The sequence below is a fragment of the Saccostrea echinata genome, unplaced genomic scaffold, assembly GCF_033153115.1.
Source record: "Saccostrea echinata isolate AGI-Se365-2 ecotype Australia unplaced genomic scaffold, CSIRO_AGI_Sech_v1 ptg000030l, whole genome shotgun sequence".
Taxonomy (NCBI): domain Eukaryota; kingdom Metazoa; phylum Mollusca; class Bivalvia; order Ostreida; family Ostreidae; genus Saccostrea; species Saccostrea echinata.
The window spans coordinates 22052359-22069719 of NW_026889779.1; the positions used below are offsets into that span (position 1 = coordinate 22052359).

Sequence of the window (17361 nt, forward strand, 5' to 3'; positions counted from 1 at the left end):
CGTCCGGGGTATCGTCTTGACGATCTTCATATTCTTGGTAATCATAATCATACAGATTTTCTAGCTCTGTCATACGATCGTCTTGTTTCTTTTGATTCTCTTGAATCGCTTTTAATATGTTGAGAATCTCATTCTCGTTATTTGGCGCGGAACTATCATGTCCTCCGCCATGACCACGAGAACATGTGGAAGTGCCAGTCGAAGTCGACGAACTCGACGACGAACGCAAGTTAGACGGTGTCTTCTCCGAAGACGATGATTTGTTCGGGGCTTTTTTCTTTCCCTTGACCGGTGCTTTATCATCGTCAGGGTTAGGAACGTCCGCCATGACGCACGTGGTTTGAACTTTCAAAACCGATGAAAAAATATCTGACCACGTCAGACAAAATCGCCCCCGAAAACTGATCTGACCACGTCAGAAAAGATAATGAACTCTGAAAAAGTTCTAAGAGTATATTGACCTCGTCAATATGTAAAAATATATCAAAAATGATCGAGCAAGTAAGACCACGTCTACTCGCTCCGGCTACTTGCAGTTCAATGACTTGGCGGCTGCGCAGTACTATTCACATTATCTCGGAAGTGACGTTTACGAAAAATAATCGTGAATATATCTAAACAATTAAATGCTTTCTTTGGTTAACGATGTTAATACGGGAACTAATGTTGCAGCTGTTGCAGAAAAAAATGCATAACCCGTACTGACAAAGAAAGAAAGATATTTTATTGTTTATATTTATACATGTATCTGTACAAATAATCATCTAAACAAGGATTAAGTAGATTAAATAATGTATTATTGATATTTACGTCATTGTACGTTTCATTGATGGAACAGCCACTATACTGTACATGTGATATGCTTAGCGGTGTTTACTGACTGATGGTTTTCATAAGAAATATAGGGGATAATATTCAGTGGCTGAAAATGTAAATTGACTATAACTGAATGACACACAAAATCAGTCGATGCTTAAAATTAAATTCAAATGTATAAAATTTTATTAACTTTCGAAATTAACTTTATGGACACAGAATTTTATTCCTTGAGTTGAAAAAGCATATTGGACAAGAGTACCGAATCTAAAAATATTCAGAATTATTGCAATTAAGCATGACAACCATATTTTTTTTATCTTTGTCAAATCTGGCAAAACCATCATTCTATCATATTTTAATGTTTCCAATATATTAAAAAAACAATTGCATTTCAATAGGCCTATAGATCTTTCTGTTTCTTTATTGAAATATCTTAGTTGTTTTGTGTGATAACAGATAACGATATCAATTTTGTGCGACACCGACACTTGCGTTATCTTAAACCTTTAGGAATGAAAAATTGATTTAACCGATTATCTGGAATACTGTGATCGAGTGTATTTTGTTCTGTGAATGTAGTTTTTTTTACTTCCGTATTGGTATATTTTGTTTCATGATGTTTCGAATTTTCATGTATATATTTTCTATATTCATCACTGCTTCAGGTAGGAAAATTTCTCCTTAGTACCAATAAGCAAAACCAATATGAATGATCTACTTTTAAAATTCCATATTTTAAATACTTATAAAATTCATTGTGAGCTTCACCATCATGAGATGTAATTATTTCTCATTTGTCTCACCAGTTTGTCTAATAAACCCGGTGTAAGTGTGCTTATTTTAGTTTTCTATCATATTCAAACAGAAAGTAGTACTACATTATCTGGTGCAGAAATTATCTACTTGGTAAAGATTATATTTCAGTGGCTATCAATATTAGTTATAATATCTATGACAATACAATCGATCTGTATTTTGTGCTAAAAGTATCATAAATTTCCTTCAATATAGATAATGATAAGAATCTTTTCGACTAGGAAAATTAAAATGATAGTTTACTTACTCCATGTTCCTTGCTACATAATACGTAAGTTTCAATGTTCTATTTCTCTTTGATAGATGCTATACTTTGTTACCAATGCTCAGACGCCAAAGCAGAAGGAACATGTAGGCATGACAACAGTGGACTCCTGTCAGATAACCAGGGTATTCAAAACAGGACCAATATCACGGACACAGAGTTCAATACAGAGTTTACATATCTGAAGAACTGTACAAAGAGCTGGGGAGAGCAATGTCTGATTGAAAATATACGGGAAGCAGGTAACATATTGAAAAGAACAGTTCTACCAGCAGTTTGATCGACTTGTCAACCATCTTCTGTCTGTGCTGATATTTACTGAGGTTCTTCTATAAATTTCAGGAACATTTGTTGTCTTCATGTCTGTCTTTGATAAGATTGAGAAATGGTCAATGGCTTAATCATTTATTTATATTCAATATCTTTAAAGGTTGGTTGATTTAGATTGACAAAATAAAAGTTATACAATATTCCTGAACTTCTTTCCAAATTTCAGGAAGTGGAAAAGTGATGTCTTTCATTAGAGGATGTACAAATGGAAAAGTGTTCTCCCTCAATGATTTCCCTAATAGAACAATAGTGTCAGATAATCAGACGACATGTGCCTACAGACCGGAGAGTGGAAAAGTTGTCGTCTGCTTGACAATTTGTAAAACAGATCTATGTAATGGCCCACAGCCTCCATTACACGATGGAGCATCTTCAAATCACTTTTGTTCTTTACTGGCGATACTGATGCTACTACTTGTGAATAAGGTGAATTGTTTCAGTGAATCTTAAGGACTCGTTTCACAGGAATGTCCCTTCTTCTTAGAGTCTCATTTTTTTTTCCTTTTGAACTACAATGATTTCTCATGAATATCTGTTATTATTTAGAAAACTAATTATTTAGAAAACAAATATACAGTAACCATGTTAGAATTTTGTTGAAATATCAGTATGATAAGTGAATTTACAATTGCATGGTAAATGCTGCACAGTTAGTTTCATCAGACTATAAAAAGAGATTGAAGAATCTATATTGAATGACTATAACGAACTTCTTAACATTTGAGAAACAATTTTGAATGTGTATTATAAAGTTCTAGACATATTCATGTAAATGCAGATATTCATTTCATTCTTAACCTTCTATATGTATGAATAGGAAATGAATGTCAATATTTTTTAGCAATACTTTTTTGTTTCTCAGTCTTTGTATAACTGTAATTCCTGATCTAAACTTCGTGTGTAGAACTCTGTCCTTACCTATTTGAAATTACTTTTTAAAAAGCAGGCCCGTAGAACGCAGGGGGGGGGGGGCTTTTTCTGAATATAGTATTTTTCCTTTAGATGCTGGTTCGCCCCCCACTTTTTGATATTGTAAGATCGAGTACTGCATGGCAAATTCCAGTATTTGGATAGTAAATTAGCTTTTGTTTTGCTTTTCAGATAATTTTGGGAAGTTGCCAACCCCCCAACCCCCACCCACTTTTGGTCAGTTTAGGTTTTTTTTAATTTTTTTTTTTTTTTTTTTTTTTTTTTTTTTTTTGCTTGGGGAAGTTGGCCCCTCCCAACTTTGAAACCGTTGCCACGGGTCTGAAAAAGTACTTGCGTTACTTCTAAGACTAATGTATATAGAATAGCAATGTAATATATTTTTCTTCCATGACTTGGGTTGATCAGTCGAAAATCTTAGAAGTGATATACAGAACAGATACCTGTCATTTTAATAAGTGTTTGATAATTTTCTCAATATCGTACCGGGTTTCTGTATTAATAAAATAATTATAATAAACTGACAAAATGTCTGACACACTCAAGCTTTAGTTGTTAATTGAAAAATTAAAAACCATGAAGACTAGACATTGACAATGATTAATTATTGATTCATGATCAGTATGTAAGCAGCGTATGATTTTTAGACCACACACTGAATACAGAATTAAGTCAAAATTAAGATGCGAAATAGCTTGATTTTTAACAAACATGAATGAAAAAAGTTGCATGTTATAATATGCACAAGCTTAATGAAAGTTTTGTTTTATTTTTAAAATGATTGACTTAAGTCTATTATCTGTTTTCTTGAGACATGAAAAACAGCCAAAAAATGTAACCTGAAGGTAAGGTTAACATTTTTTTTTGTCTTCATGTTCAAAATGAATATGCTGTTCTTCTTAAACTATGTAATTGTTATGATATACCCTTCACTTGCATGCGTATATTTAATTACAGTACTATTGCAGTGAACAAATATTAACCCTTACTTTATTAAACGACCATTTACAGTTTATTATAGAAAAATGCTGGGTATAAACAGATTAAACATTTTTTTATGTTTACGTCGCCCTACCACTCGGCTACCGTGACTGGTCATATGGCAAAGAGGTGAAGTCATGATTGAGAAGTTATTGAAAGTTGAGAGGACTACCTAAGTTTTTGGAACTTGTGTCCAATCCCTTTGACATATTGTCAATAAAATATGTTCAGAGCAAAAGAAAAGTTATTCTATAATGTAAGCAAAAACTTTAGACTACATGTATTATGCAATTTTCATTCCTACCAACTCCTTACTTGAAATACCTCAACTGTTTCGCTTTAGCAGATAAGGCTATCGGTTTTTATCTGAAATAGGTCCCCTGTATCTCGTTCTTAGATGGTTTATTTTATTGATTTTATTTTATCTGAAATCACTATAATGGGAGATAACAGTATTGTGAAAATGTTTTAGTTTCGTTTTTGAAGGGTTATGTGATATGATGTTTGTGTTCTTTCTTTTATTTTCCGCTAACATCTATACTTCAGGTACGACAATGTTTCCTTTGAATAGTGTTTGATCAATTGAGCAACTAAATTAAATACTACATTGCTTTCTAAGAACAGATATTTGCATAGACCGCATTTACCATGTTAAAGAAATTTCGGTTTTAAGGAACCTTCAGGAAACCCATACTAGACTCTTTAACTATGTTTCTTATAGGGATGTAAAGAATTCTTACTATAAGGAAGCAAAATTCGAAGTTTACGTGATTTTCTTATAAAACTTAGTACCACAGGCTAGTAACTGGTAAATTGTAGTGGCTATAGAGCCGTTATCAAAACAATGTATCGGTATTCTATTTTTACATGTATCTCACTTCAACCGAAAGTACAAGTACATGTAAATCTTGATTGACTTGATGGCATCTTAAAATGAAATTAAAAAAGAAAAATATTTAGCTCACAATAATTCTTTTTGGTAATATATTCTTGTTAATGAATACGTATTTCGGACACATGTATAAAGTCTACACTCATTTACAGGGGCAATACTTTGTTATTGGTGCTCGGATTTAAATGCTGAAGGATACTGTAAAAATGACATAGAGGTGCTCACAATCAATAATTCTTGGAGATATCCGAATCTTTTTAAGAGTTGTGCAAAGCACGATTGGGGAGACCAGTGCTCAATTGAAACAGTTCGTGAAGCAGGTATTAATTTAATAGAATTATTTTGTATGCTATACCTTCTTGAACTTGAACTTGAACTTTATTCTCATAACTGACAAAACAGTGAAGAGAAGATATGTACAGTATAATAAACAGAAAATATTACATGCCTGAAGAAGGGGTAACAGAGTATGTCAACCAAGAGCGCCAACTCTCTCAATTATAATATCTAACAATTTACAAATTTTGCTAAGTTGATTAGTATTGGTTACATTAAAGAGCATTTCAAATTTCAAAACATTTGGATTCAAATGAAAATACTTTGACAAATACATAACTCTTGAGTTCTTTATAGACACATCAGTACATTTAAATAAATAATGAAATTCATCCCCAATTTCGTTGCTGTTACATAATTTACAAATTCTATTTTCTCTAGGGATATTAAACCATCTACCAGTCTCAATTGGTAATTTTGTATTCCCAGTTCTAAATAAACATTATTTCTTGGATTGTTTAGGAGGCAAATTCAACAAATAGTCTTCAAAGATTAATGATTTTTTAAAAATTCTATAGTTCAAACCTTTAGGGGAAGTTTGTACATCACTAAACCATGTTTGCTTAAACTGACCTAAGAGAGTGGTATATACCTTATTTTTTAGCCAAGATATATTAATTGAATTTTCATACCACACATAAGTCAATCCACATTCATTTAAAATTTTCTGAACAAAATCACACCATGGATTCTTACATATTTTCAATGCACATAAAAGTTTTGCAGACAATTTAGAGCTCTGAGCATTAATAAGTTTACCCCAAAATGAGATCATTCTAACTTTGATATCAATTAATAAAGGGTGTCTACCAAGTTCTCCGTACACCATAAAGTTTGGTGTTGATGTTTTCAAGCTTAGAAAATGTTTACAAAATTTTAGGTGTAATTCCTCCATTAGTTTAGTATTGTGAAAACCCCACATTTCACATCCATATAGAAGTAATGGTTTGATAATTTTATCAAACATGTCTAATTTACAATCCATTGATAAGTTATGTTTTCTACATCTACCAATAACACTATACATTGCTTTAGTAGCTTTGTCATATAATTCTTTGGTATTTAAATTGAAAGAATTACTTTTACAAAATGTAACACCTAAATATTTAAAGTTGTCAACTATATCAAGCTTGGAGCCTTCAAATGTAAAAGAGCTATTATTTTTACCTCTACCAAATATTACAACTTTTGTTTTCTAACTATTAACCTTAAGGTGCCATTTCTTGCAATATTTAGAAAATGTATTTAGCATGTACTGAAAATCATCTGCGTTTTCTGATAACAAAATAGTATCATCTGCATATAATAAAACAAAAAGCTGTAAGTAGAGATTTAGTTCTCTCTCGAGTTTTTCTGACAAACAAGGTAAACCCTTAGCTTTGTTTCCAGATAAAAATTCCTCAAGGTAATTCAAGTACAATGAAAATAAAAATGGTGACAAATTCTCCCCTTGCCGAACTCCTATACTACATTCAAACATTTCTGAACTTATTCCATTAACTACTACTTTTGATTTAATACCTTTATACATGTTGGTTATAATCTTAAAGCATTTTCCATCAATATTATTTTGTAAAACTTTATTCCATAGTCCGACATGCCAAACCGAATCAAATGCTTTCTCAAAATCTATAAATGCACAGTACAATTTCATTTTATGTCTTCTAAAAAGTTCTACAAGAGAATATAATGAAAAAATATGACCTATTGTACCCATACCTCTACGAAAGCCTGCTTGATTTTCTAAAATGAGTTGTACATTATCAGCATATGAGTTTAATCTTTCATTAATAATTGCAGTAAATAATTTTCCTAGACAACTCAGCAGTGTGATAGGTCTATAATTCTTAGGATCAGTATTGTCCCCTTTATTTTTGTATACTGGGATTATGTTTCCACAAGCCCACTGAGTGGGTATTACACCAGAGTCAAAAATTTTGTTGAACAATTCAGTGTATAAATTCAGCATGCAATCACATGAATTTTTAATATATTCATTAAAGATTCTATCATCACCACAAGCCTTGTTATTTTTCAACATATTAATACTGTTGCGCACTTCATCATGTGTTATTTGTTGGTTAATTTCATGATTGAGCTGAACATCAGCTAAAATATCAAGCTCTTCTTGTGTTAATACTGTGGGCTCTGACTCTTGTTCATTAAAATTTTCGTTACAGCATTCTTTATAATATGTAAAAAGGTCGTTCAAATCAGCATTACATCCTTGCTTATTGCAGTTTGTGTTCAGGATTTTCCAGTATTCTTTGGGGGTTTTTGTTCTTAAATTAGTGAGTTTCTTTTTCATTTCTACTCTATGTTTAATGTTAGTATTTTTTAATTTATTCTTATATATTTTTTCTTTTTCATACAAGTCAGCTTTAAAAATTTCCCCTCCAAATTTTTTATACAGCCTTTTTGCTTTCCTAAAGTTTTGTCGAGCATTTTTCCAATCTTTTGTGAACCAAGGTTTCTTATATTTAAAATTTGTTTTCTTACATGTATTTGTATAAAATGTTTTCTTGCCAAAGGTCTCTTTAGCACTTGATACCAATATGTCACTTATTCTTTCGACAACGTTATCTATAAAATCTGATGTGACTTTTCCTGCTATAGTGTTCCTGATTTCATGTTCTAATAGTGTGATAGCATTTATTTTGTCTTTTACAAAGTTATGAAATGTTTCTTGCTTCTCAGGAATCCAATTTTTAGCAATCTCTTGTATTTGTTTTTGTGGGTTATTTAATTTCGAAGCGTGTTCTTTTTCAAAGGCTAGTAAAACCTCCACAGGATTATGAACATCAAATAAAAATATTACAATGTTTGCAAATATCAATAAGTTTTTCCCATACTGGTTTACAATCATATCTCTTGAATTTCTTAACATTGAAAAACCATATTTTTCAAGACATCTTATATCTATTTGATCAACAGCCCAATTAAAATCAGTATCAGACACACGATCATGGGTTTGAACAAAAGGTTCATCACAATCATTAAATTCTTTCAGATTTGAGACTCTACTGTTAAAGTCAACAAGTAAGCAAATACATTTATTCTCTGTAGATAGATTAAAAATTTCATTTTCAATATCTTCAAATATTTCACTAGATGAAAATCTGGAGTTTACAGGTGGTATATAGACTGTACCTATTAATAAATGGTCATCGATTCCAAATGTTTTACCTTCTAATCGGACCCAAAGTACATTGTCACATTCATTATTAATAATATTACAGGTTTTAGCAATTGAATTTCTAATATACACAACTATTCCACCAGATTTCCGAAATGACAAATTTGTTCTATGCTTACAAAATGCACTAAAATTAGGAATGTCGATTATGTCAGCTTTATCTGTTCTTGTTTCTGTAAGGCACACTATATCATATTTATATACAGTCCATTGTGGTCTCAATCAAAATATAATTATATAGACATTATTTATTTTTTGTAATTGCAGCAAGGTATGAGCTTAATAATGTCCTGTGGGTGTACCTCATTTATACTTCTCAATATAGATAATTTTATAATTTACTTTTCAAGAGCTAGAATAAACTAGTAAATTATTCTTAAGTGTGAATATATATATATGTATATGTATTTAGTATTATGATATTTACGGAAGCTCGGTGAGGCCAGTTCAGAGAAAGAAACATTGTGTTTAATCGCAATAATCATTGCAAAAGATTGCGTTTAATCGCAATGCATATTGCGTTTAAACGCAAAACACTTTGCGTTTAATCGCAAACGAATCTTTTGCGTTTAAACGCAATAACTTTGCGATTAAACGTAATAGTTTATGCGTTTAAACGCAATAATATTTTTGCGATTAAACGCAATAATATTGCGATTAAACGAAATAATTTTGCAATTAATCGCAATAATTTTTGCGTTTAAACGCAATACTTTCGCGTTTAATAATCTTTGCGTCCAAAGGCAATAATCTTTGTGTTTAAAGGCAGTCATTTGTATCAAACCTTGCAGAATACATTAAACCCACGCATACTTATAGCTTTTATTTCTTTCTCTTTTCACTTATTAGGAAATTTTGTATTGTCTAGCTTTATAGAATCAGATTTCTCCGAGCAAACGCTCTCTAAAAGGATAAATCACTAATAAGAATTTATAGAGGAGAAAAAAAATGTCGGGTTGTAAAAACAAAGGCAACCTAAAAACGAGACATGTCTTAAGCTTATTATTCTCTACATTCTTAATGAAGTTTTGGTCAGTTGCTCTGTTAAAAAAAAACTGTCCCCTACGTTGCGGTCACAAGTTTAACCCATGTATAAAGGGATTTTTGGAAAGGACTGAGGAAATGTTGGAATTACGTACAACATGATGAAGTATTTAGACTTAAATGTACATTCATAACCCTTCCTATGGTTGCATACAGTAAACACAAATTGTGATATACGTAAGCAATTGATCAGAGACTTCATTAAGAGTTTTGAATTTTAATACATTTAAGACATTCAGGTTGTTAGGATGCCATTGTTTTACTACAATTTTCAAAAACTGGAAAATTTTGCAAAAAGACACAGAACAAATCGGATCTTCTTAAAGTTGAAGTGTCGGATCCTAGTACATGTACATGTAATTATGAGCTTTGACTAATTCATGATTTTGAAACTACAGTATCATTGTGTTTAAATGCAAAACAAATCCCTATAAGGAAGGATTATTGCGTTTAAACGCAAAGATTATTGCGTTTAATCACAATGCTATTGCACTTAATCGCAAATACTTTTAAAAGTATTGCGTTTAATCGCAAAAATTATTGCGTTTAAATGCAAAAAATATTGCGTTTAAAAGCAAAAATATTATTACGTTTAAACGCAAAACGTATTGCGTTTAATCGCAAAAGTATTGCGTTTAAGCGCAAAAGATTGCGTTTAAACGCAAAGTGTTTTGCGTTTAAACGCAATATACATTGCGATTAATCGCAATCTTTTGCGTTTAAACGCAATGATAATTGCGATTAAACGCAATGTTTTGCGCTTAAACACAATAATTGTTGCGTTTAAACGCAATAAAAAATATTTCTTTCTCTGAACTGGCCTCAACGGGCTTCCGTAGATATTTTATTGCATTATAATAAAATAACATTACTGCTACAAAAATCTTCCATAAAGGAACTGGTCTTTAAAAAAAATCATTGTAATTCATAAACCATTTCAATTATGACTCTGATATAACCACCAAGCATACTGATTCAGTATATTCTGAATGGAGTTAAACCTTTTACCATATTCATAGAGTTGTATCTATGTTTTTAAACAAGTACTATATGATTCGATGAATCATGTAATGAATTATTGTAAACATTATTGAATACGCAGTTACCACTAATCATTAAACGATGAGTGTTTATGTTTGATGTACATGCAAGTGGATATAATCATAATTAACAATAAATTATCTTTAAAACTTGAAAAATCTTGAAATATACTATATGTAATTGTTTTTGTATGGTAATTTCAGGGAGTGGAAAAATAAAATCATTCTTTAGAGGCTGTACAGATGGGAAAGTGTTCTCTTTTGGTGATTTTCCAGAAAGAACAGTTGTTCCAGACAACCAGACGACTTGTGCTTATAGACCAGGAGATGGGAAAGTTGTCGTCTGCTTGACGGTCTGTAAGAGTAGATTTTGCAATGGGCCTCAACACATTGATCCAAAATATGATGTTTTACACAATGGAGCCTCCATCAATCTTATCTGTTACCTGTTGAACATAATGATGTTTTTTGTTAACATAGTGCATAATTGTCAGTAAAAACGAATTTTCGGAAGAATCACGATTTCATAGGGATGTATCATGTATCTAAAAACATCGGCAATTACTCTGAAGTCTAAATTCCTCTGCTAATCAGAATATTGTATTCGATTGATTGATTGAAGTATGTTGTTTTACGTCCCATTCGAGAATTATTCACTCATATAGAGCTGTCACCATGTACCGGTGAAGAGCTTCAAATTTGACCTTTACTCGGCACTCAGGGCCATTGAGCAGTGAGGGATCTTTATCGTGCCAACGTCTGCCGTGACACTGGCCCTCGGTTTTTAAGGTCTCATCGGAAGGACCCGCAACTTTCACTTCAAAGTGCCGAGCGCATGGCGAAGGAACAGTTGTTACCCATTTTTGTTTATCAACTTAGGTCAGTCGCGGCCGAGAATCGAACTCACGACCTCCCGATCACGAAGCGAGCGCTCTACCAACTGAGCTACCCTAAACGGTGAATATTGTATTCGAACTAACAGTATATTTGATGCTAATATTAATAATCTTATGTCAAATCCGAATCGATATGTAAATTTGAAAATTTGGAACTGACAATACATAGAAAAATATCTCTGAAACATAAATTTGAGCTCTTTTTCTTAATAAAAATTTTATAATTGCTATATAAAACTTCGACCATGCATTAATGTGACCTACGGTGAAAATGATAAGATAAAAATTGCATATAACTACTACGGAGATACTTGAATTTCTGTTTATGTACATGTACTTTAATGTCCTCTGTCATGAAGACAAGCATTCTTAGAGCATTGCATAAGCTAAACTAGTCCCTTATCGACAAGTGTATTCTGGTTCTCCTAAAAAATTAAAATGGCTGTAACTCTGTCAAAAATCATTAAAGCGGTGCAACATGCAAACGATCTGTAACTCATCAAGGTACACAAACCAAAAATCATGCTGTTAATATCTACAAACATGTTTTAAAAAGTACGGAAAACCAAGTGGGACAGGCTGAAAAACAGAGTGAAAACGAACTGACAGACTAGGAGGAAATTCATAGTCCCCTCCGTTTTCACCAGTAGGGGAGTAAAAGGGATTCTTTTCTGTTGATTCTTATAAAGGCTGGAAATACGAGGAGTGTTCCAAAAATAATTTCATTTCACCTTCTTCGCGTGAAAATCGTGTAAATATCTTAGTTACTGAAACCACATTGACACTGATCAATGAACCGCGTAGCTGAAGAAAATTTCATGTTCACAATTTCACTGACTTAGCTACAGTATACATTGCTTCATAGCCGTATTCATTACACTATACTCAAAATGACTGGAAAAAGAGCAAACAATGCACTTGAAATTAGGGCCTGTATAAAACGTAGGTCCTTACTTTTCATTAAACCCGTAGATATTCATCGTGAGGTATGTGATATCTATGGGAATGCTCAAATGTCTCATAAGGTCTGTCTGTAGGTGGGTTGCTGAATTTAAAACAGGTTACGAACTCCTCAAAGATGCTGCTCGCCAAGGTCGCCCTGTAACAGTTACAACCAATAATAACATCGTAAAAAACCACTTAATCTTACAGAAAGACGCAAGCTATACTGTAAGGCAATACGTTCTATTTCCACTATGGAAGAGTCATACTTCTTAGTGCGCTCTTTTGTGAAAAAGTCGGAAAATGTACAAATCTCGCGGGATTCCTGGGACAAACGTAACATAATCATGTAAGCAATATGTTGAATGTCGATGAACAGTTCGTAAGAAAATGCAAATGAAATATTTTATTGTTGTGGACTTTATATACATCAAGAGTAGGAATGACAACGATATCAAGTCAAAATCTATTGTTGATCGTAGTATGTATCTATTTATCGTATGGTATATCTAAATACAATACACATGCCTTTGAAATGTCGTATTTTTTTTATTAATGGATGATAAATTTAGGGTTCTCGCTCTCTTACATATGTCTTTTAGTTCTTCTATTCTTTAATTGGAATGACAAATACATTTAACATTTAAAATTGGATTGAGATTGGCATGTTTTGTATTATCCGCCACCCCATGCTGTCCCAGTCAGACGACCAAACGCGCCTCTAATTTTGAAGAGTTCAGTAATGGAAATAAAACGTATTGGCTCAGATGATACATGTAAACATGTCATTAGCACGTGTTCATGGTATTTTGAAAAAAAAATCTAAAGCTTAGAAAGATAAACGCTAGGTGGATACCTCATTTACTTAGCGATGAACAAAAGAGAGTATGCGTTGAAAATACAAAGAAATTATTTAATTGTAACCAAAATATACCAAAAAGACTTTTGATAATTTAGTTACTGGTGATGAAACCTTGGTATACTATTTTGATCCAAAACGCAAAAGTTCTAACGGAATCTGGGCATCAAAGAATGCAAAACGTTAAATGTATTGCTAAAAGATTACGAACCGTGAAGAAGGTTTTATATGTTATTTTCTTTGACAATAAAGGCCCTGTCATGCAAATTCCTGTGCCAAATGGCAAAACAGTAACAGATAACTTCTACAAAAAGATTTTTATTTAAAAAACTGAAGAAATATTACTAAAGTCGTCACCCCGAAACGAGTGTGAAGTATCTCCGACTTACGCACGACAATTTGCGCCTGCACACAAATCAAAACACGCATTGTGACCGAGTACTAGTATTTGGAGGCGGAAGAGGTTACTGTCTTACCACACCCCCGTTTTTCTCCAGATTTAGCCCCGTGCGATTTCTTTCTGCATGTTCCCCAAACTTAAATTCCACCTATCTGGAAAGATACAAATCACGAAATGCCCTTGGATCTGCTATTTATCAGTATATGATTGGTGTCCCTATTGAGGAGTATGAAAAATGTTTCCAGAATGATCGTCTAAAAGAGTGTATCCAGGCCAAGGGTGAGTACTTTGGAGGGTAGGGACGAATAAACGAATCAAAGATGAATAAATGTGGGTGAAAAGAGCCAAGTATCTTTATTTTTGAAACATCCCTCGTAACTCGGATTCCCTACTCGGATCGAACACTTGCCACATGGGCCATTATTTGACAAATCTACACTATACATAAGACGCTTATATACTTAGTAATGTTCCATTTCGTTTCATTTCATTTTTGTTGTTGATATATATTCCAATTTAAAACTTTAAACTTGAGTGGAGTACCCATTCTATCTCCCGGTCATGAAATGAAGAAATTCGAATTTATAATGCATAATAATAAAATAATATGGATGTAATGTCGTTTTTTATGAGAACATTTTTCAAAGATATTTAGTCACTATTGTGGCTTAACCCTAGGTATGTTATCTCGACTCCTTGACGCTCTGCTCTTCTTGAAATGAAATTTGATAAAGAGTCGTTTCTATATATTCATGTGGAAAACATGGACTTTGTTGTGGATCCACCATAGCCTACGTGGCCATCAATCGAATTAGCCAAGACTTCCTACTATCTCATTTATAGACAACATTTCACAAACTCTATGCTCGTTTTAATAATACAACCTATTGTTGGGTCGTATTTTGACAAACATGTTTACCACCAATTGTAAGGTCATTGCTTTTATACCAATTATGACTACGGATTACTCCGTGTACCTGCCAATACAGAGGGTTAACGATGGGTGTCGACAGGGTATGCTTACTCCTCCTGGGCACCTGATCCCACCTCTGGTGTTTCCAGGGGTCCTTGTTTGTGTCCTCCTCACGATTGGTATTCTTAAATACCCAATACAGATCGGTTCATAAAGGACTACAATAAGTGTCCATCGAAATTCCAACAAATTATTGGAAGCCCTGGTCTCCAAAGATTACATACGATATTATTAATGAGGAACTCCAACATTTTACAATATCAACTTTAGAGTACTTGTGTGTATAAACAGAATAGTTTTTAAGAAATTTAGTTAATTTTTAGATGACCAATCCTTTTTCATTGAAGAAGCAGTTGTCTGTCATGCAAAAAATATCTTGGTCTTTAATCTGTCGTAGGGAATGGCTACACGTATATAAACCATTGAAAAATCATGCGTTCCGAGGTTACTGATTTGGAGGAGATTTTGTGATTTTAATTTTTTCTTTTTCATAGAGTTTTTGGTCGCCCGCGTGGCGCAGTGGTTAGAGCGTCTGCTCTAAAGTCGCAAAGTAAGGAGTCGATCCTTACGTCGCGGGTTCGAATCCCACTGTGGGACGTGGAGACCGGTCCTTCGGATGAGACGGTATAAACCGAGGTCCAGTGTCGCAGTTGGTGCTGGCACGAAAAAGATCCCTCACTGCTCAATGGCCGTAAGTGCCGAGTATGGGACAAAATTTACAGCTTTCCACCGGCAAGTGGTGGCGTTAAACAACATACAATCAATCAATCATAGAGTTTTTGAGAATCCGCTTTTGATTTACAGCACTTCTTGAATATGTATAGCACAGTAGTCTCTCCTTCACAGAATATAGCATTTTAATGAGAATTATAGTAGGGACTTTGTTAAACATTTATATACTGGACCCTGCGATATACATATTTGTTTGCAAGAATTGTTTTGGAATTTTTGGAAATTCATTATAGGTGCAATCTATCAAACTCATTTACATTTTGGTAATACTAAAAGTATTAAAAACTGAACATGGATTGAAGAAATTAATCCTAAAAAATTCGAAAGAAAAATGTCAGAACCAGTTGTGAATTTAAACCAAATTCTTGAAAATTAACTCTTAACGGAGAGCCTATGTCGTATGACGTCATAGTTAAGCGAACAAAATTAATGCAAGACTCTCTCAGCTAATGAAAATACACAACTGTAATAATGTGAATGACATGCTATTATTTTGAAGGAATGCAGAGTTGCTAAGTAAGCTTCAGTTGACTATTATATAGTACATTTTGATGATATGTGTCTGAGTAATAGATCTATCAAAGATTGTGTTTAATGCTTGCAATAGTAATATCTGTTATGAGATGATATACATGTGTATATTCATTTTCCTAATTATTAATTATCAATATGAATTTTGAATAGTTTGTGTATAATAATAATATTTTGCTAAAATATTATTTTTTTATAAATAGAAGTTTATATTTTTTATAAATATTCACAATCTGAAAGTAACACCATAATATTCATTTAATCATTAAACCCTGTATAAGTGCAAAAAGGTTAACATGAGTAGTACAAAAAATCTCTTTCATTAGTTTGCGGGGAAAGGTATATATTTTATTAATTTTTCGTAAATCCTTTGAAAATATTGAGCGTGTTTGCCTATATTTGTTGAAATGAGGATTTAATATTTTATGTTAATTATAAAAAAGTAATTTTTAATAATATTTCTTACTATTGTTCAGTTAATGAAATCTATAAACCAAGATGTTTGAAGGAGTATTTTTGTGATTTTCTATATTCTCCTTATAACCATGTACCCCTAAAATGGCTGAAAATTTTAGTCACAGTGTATATAATTATCATTCTAAATTGCACCAGCTGCACTACATTTAATAACAAGGAAACATGCCATTTACTTTTAATTGATTAATAAGTGAGTGCCAATTACTCATATTGAAAAGTTTGAAAATCCTGTGACAAAGACTTTTCCGAAATAGGTTCTACCTTAAGATAAAGATTATATTGCTACACGCTTTGTCAAGTGGAACTATAACATATTTTTCATGTTGTCTAATTCCTTTGTCTATTCCAATTTACTAAAAAAGGAAGTTAAGATGGTTTTGTGCTTTAATTGTCTGATGCGAACTTTTAATATACTTTTAAATTTCTTACTCCGCTCTGTTGAAGTCTTTCCTTTCATATTCAGCGCATCATCTAGCATATTCCTCGACGGAATTCATAATAGAAATAAAGTTTGTCACTATTTGCAAGATAGAGTTTCCTAGAATTTCGGACTGCTTAAAACAATTGCTTTCATGTGGTGTCCAGCTGGACTATAATTGAAAGAAGAGGAGGAACAACAACACTTTTAAGAGAACATACATGAATATTAAGAACTTTTTTCAGAATCGTTCTCTTCATTACTGTATCCATTCTTAAGTTGCTATTTTAGATTAAAGAAAGTAAGAGTTTCACGTTTCTTAAAGCTTTGTCTAGAGTTATAAGAAGCAATTAAAGAAAATCTGAAGGTGTCCTTTTGTGTCTATTAACACTGTAAACATTAGACAAGTGAAGAGCAAACAACCAAATGGCTTTCTATGGGCCAACAGGTTTTAAAAATATTTTCCATTGACTAAGAGACTAGGGGA

The 17361-nt window shown here is 32.6% G+C and overlaps 2 protein-coding genes across 2 annotated transcripts; both read left to right on the forward strand.

The window, feature by feature from the left end:
- The first annotated feature begins 1916 nt into the window (after positions 1-1916).
- On the forward strand, positions 1917-2703 carry LOC133196944 (uncharacterized). Its single transcript, XM_061332789.1, has 2 exons — positions 1917-2142; positions 2397-2703. The coding sequence occupies exons 1-2, from the start codon at positions 1917-1919 to the stop codon at positions 2678-2680; spliced, it is 510 nt and encodes a 169-aa protein (XP_061188773.1). The 3' UTR covers positions 2681-2703.
- A 136-nt stretch (positions 2704-2839) lies between these two features.
- LOC133196945 (uncharacterized) lies at positions 2840-11228 on the forward strand. The gene is made up of 3 exons (XM_061332790.1): positions 2840-2865; positions 5166-5350; positions 10851-11228. Exons 1-3 carry the CDS (start codon positions 2840-2842, stop codon positions 11141-11143), a joined length of 504 nt encoding a protein of 167 aa, XP_061188774.1. The 3' UTR covers positions 11144-11228.
- Positions 11229-17361: the final 6133 nt, after the last annotated feature.

Coding starts and splice junctions, on each gene's coding strand:
- LOC133196944 (XM_061332789.1), top strand. CDS start 1,917: ATGTTCTATTTCTCTTTGATAGATGCTATACTTTGTTACCAATGCTCA. Junction 2,143..2,396: donor TGAAAATATACGGGAAGCAG/GTAACATATTGA, acceptor TCCAAATTTCAG/GAAGTGGAAAAGTGATGTCT.
- LOC133196945 (XM_061332790.1), top strand. CDS start 2,840: ATGATAAGTGAATTTACAATTGCATG. Junction 2,866..5,165: donor AGTGAATTTACAATTGCATG/GTAAATGCTGCA, acceptor ACATGTATAAAG/TCTACACTCATTTACAGGGG. Junction 5,351..10,850: donor TGAAACAGTTCGTGAAGCAG/GTATTAATTTAA, acceptor TGGTAATTTCAG/GGAGTGGAAAAATAAAATCA.